The sequence below is a fragment of the Anneissia japonica genome, unplaced genomic scaffold, assembly GCF_011630105.1.
Source record: "Anneissia japonica isolate Jap-2015-1 unplaced genomic scaffold, ASM1163010v1 scaffold287725_len345208_cov150, whole genome shotgun sequence".
NCBI lineage: Eukaryota > Metazoa > Echinodermata > Crinoidea > Comatulida > Comatulidae > Anneissia > Anneissia japonica.
In genome coordinates, this window is record NW_022737486.1 from 252,899 (window position 1) to 256,244 (window position 3,346).

A 3,346-nucleotide genomic window follows, 5' to 3' on the forward strand; every position below is an offset into this window, starting at 1 on the left:
GTATACAGGGGCGTATGGTGAAAAATCTAAGGGGGGACGAAACGAAAGCACAGGGGGAAAGTTGAACTCGGAGCAATTTAGTGAAGCTTTCAGAATTCGCGGGGTGCGTTATTTGTGAGTGAAACTGTTGTTATATATATATAATATATAATATAGTATAAATCAATCGTTCGTTCCCCTTTTTAAATTTGTATGTTTCCTTTTAGGTTGGACTTCATTTACTTCCAAAAGATGAAGAAGAAGATTGGACAATAAAGTGTCATGAGACTGTCAACTAATTTGCATTCCTTTTACCCAATCATGTGATTTTGATTTATTGCTTTCCATGGAAATTACCTTGAAAAATATATACCTTTGATGAACTATCAGTATTTACTTCCTGAACATCCTCCATGATTGGATAGTTCCGTGTCAAACAATGACCTATCATTAATTCCTATCTATTATACATATTTTTGTAGTGATAGAACAAATTTGATAAATTTTGTACCCTACCTAAATAAAACACTGACCTTTATGTACAGTTTAAATTGTTTTTCTTAAAATGAATACTGTATATGCAATGAGTATCTATCCTATAGTTATTGTATTGTTTTAATGTGTTTATTTTATTGTTTTAATGTTGCTACAATGTTTGATTTCCTTCCAAGGAAAGCAATTTTTTCTTAAATGTACGTTTTATGACTAATAAAGAATTATCAGTATCAGTCAATTGGAATCTGTAAATCACGTGAAAACGTTGCATTCAAAATTGGACAAATGATAAATTTTTGTAGAATTAATTGTGTGTTTACAGTCAGTGTTATAACAACGAGACTCGGAGTACCTTGCTACCCTACTACCTGGGGGCTGTGTCCCTGTAGATAACCCAGTGTGGTATGTGGCAAACACCTTGCTTCAACGTTGTTAAACGTTTCAAGGACAGATTTCAGGTTCTGTTCTTTGAATAGTCCCGCTAGGCTGATTCGGGCACAATAACAAAAAATGATAATTATTCTGGGCCCTGACTTCAGCCAGTGACGGCCAAGAGTATAGAACTGTGGTGAGAGATCATAGCTATTACAATACTATATACAGTAACATGGTTGATTTAAAAGAGATAACACTGTGGTAGCATCTTGGAAATTAAATCTAAAAATAAAAATCACATTAAGTTAAGTCGCCTAAGCACCTACTTTAGTAAGAATCATATCTGCTAAATTCGGTTTTTGATGTCATACAAATTCTTTATTCATGCTTTATTAAGCCACTGCATATGCAAAGAGTATACAAAATAGTATAATTTATGCCTCTGTTAATTGTCAATGTTAATATTTTCTCATATTTTTCAAATGAAAACTAATGATTAAATATACAAAATACACAATTTAGATATCAAATTTTATTTATCAAGTTTGTGTGTTTTTTATTTTTTTTTAACAAAGCACATACAGTGTGGTTATGTTATATTATATTCTGGTAAGTACTTAGCAATCTGCCTGCCAACAAAATATCTCTTAAAATTGTATTCCATATTTATTTACAATATATATTTTAAGTTGCATTGAACCTTATTCAGTAAGATTATCTATTTAATGTATATGGTTGTGCAAATTTAAATCTCTTATTACAACTTACTGCATTTTCTGTTGTATTTGAAAGTATCATTTTCTGTACGTAGTTCTTTTGTGTATGGATACAAAAACCTTTTGGTTCTGTTCAGAACAAAGAAAATGGATGACTGATATTTATAATATATTAACAACATCTTTCAATAAATTAGTTTTAGTTTTAGTTTTAGGACAACCAACAAAAATATAAAGATTTTTAGTAGAGTTTGGTAGCGAACCGGACAGTACATCACAAAACAATTACATACATTTCTACATATTCCACATACCGTACTCGCGCGAATAAGCGACCCGTTTGAATAAGCGCCCCTCAATAATATAAGATTTTCAGCAAGTCAATAAACCAATCAATCCTGGGACTGGTTGTTGGCATGATTTGAGCTGCAGAGTGGAATCACATTCTTCTTAGGTCAATATCAAAATGAGGATAGGACAGTTGAGAGCTCCGATCCCTAGACAGACAGTATATTTTCAACTTTCCTCTTACATATTTGTCTAGGCCTAGTCCTACTCCTAGCTGAGTTTTCAAGAAAACCTGCAATGATTCTGCTATCCTGCACCTCAATCGGCCGATGGCCAACAAACTAACCACTACCCACCGCCAATTGCACCTGCTATTCTGCTGTTATGTAAATATTCACAGCATTCTTGCCATGACCCATGTTCTCTGGACGATTATCTTTCCCGCCGCACCCCCATTCGAAATGTCCTTGTAGGCCTATAATCTTTTTTTATTGAAAAGGTGCCTCTTGAATTTAATAAGTTGCCATAAGAACACCTCGATTTTCATCTATTTCTATAAGCGCCTCTCAATTTCCAATCTGTTTTCATATAAGCGCCCCGTTTGAAAGTGCAAAAAAATATTTTAAGCGCCCGGGCGCTTATTCGCTCGAGTACGGTATTGTTCACAGGACCAACGGCTTAAATATCTTATCCAAAAACGTTGCACAATTTCATTGTAACGTTTATTTTAACCCCCAACCTGAAACACAGTGAGACCAGGAAAGGGATTGATTCGAGGGCCAGGGTTATGTAAGTATCGCCATGGCTCAGCGCACACCGAGTAGGCCTAGCTACTACCAGTTCAGTTGACGCAATGTGTCTTCACATTTTTACGTAATAGAAACCTTTCTATATATCTTTCTAGCTAATGCAGCTAGCAAGAATAGTATACAATTCCATTGAAACAAACAGGAAATGTCTTCTTAAGGTTCATCCGTTTTCTTAATTTTCACAAAAGCACAAACCATGTTAAGGGGATGGAGGAGGCAACGTGTATTATGTGCTCTTTTGTAAAAATTACAAAAAGTTATCTGCAAATGACAACAATCATGTTATTGAAGAGTGATGGGGTTGCAGAGTGGAAAGTTTTCTGTTGCCTTGGATCACCCCTCAGTGGTGGATTCAAGGTGGTAGGGACAGCCAGGTTGGGCCCCTCCCTTTAAAATATATATTATATTCATATTGTCTGAGGTGCCTTAATCATAAATGTTCTTACTTCAGCCTCTGCTATCATGGTGGGGCTGAGGTGGAATAGATCTACCATCTCTGAATCCCTCCCCTGAGCCCCTCTATTTAAAATTTCTGGATCCGTCACTGCTCCTTTAATGATTATAGACAAATTTGCAAGTAATTTCTGATGTCTCCTTCAAATGTTTAACGGCATGTACTCAGTTGTGGTTTTTCAGGGGATTTTTGACTTTCGTTTTTAAGAATATCTCTGCAGTACAAACAAT

General features: G+C 35.2%; 1 protein-coding gene across 2 annotated transcripts in view; it reads left to right on the forward strand.

The window, feature by feature from the left end:
• The window catches only part of LOC117117354 (EF-hand calcium-binding domain-containing protein 7-like), a 25,032-nt gene extending 24,693 nt beyond the window's left edge, over positions 1 to 339 (forward strand). For both annotated transcript variants that reach the window (XM_033261633.1, XM_033261634.1), the window contains exon 14: positions 207 to 339. In XM_033261633.1, coding sequence (XP_033117524.1) covers positions 207 to 278 — 72 coding nt within the window. In that variant the 3' untranslated portion in view covers positions 279 to 339. The remainder of the gene's footprint in view (positions 1 to 206) is intronic.
• Positions 340 to 3,346: the final 3,007 nt, after the last annotated feature.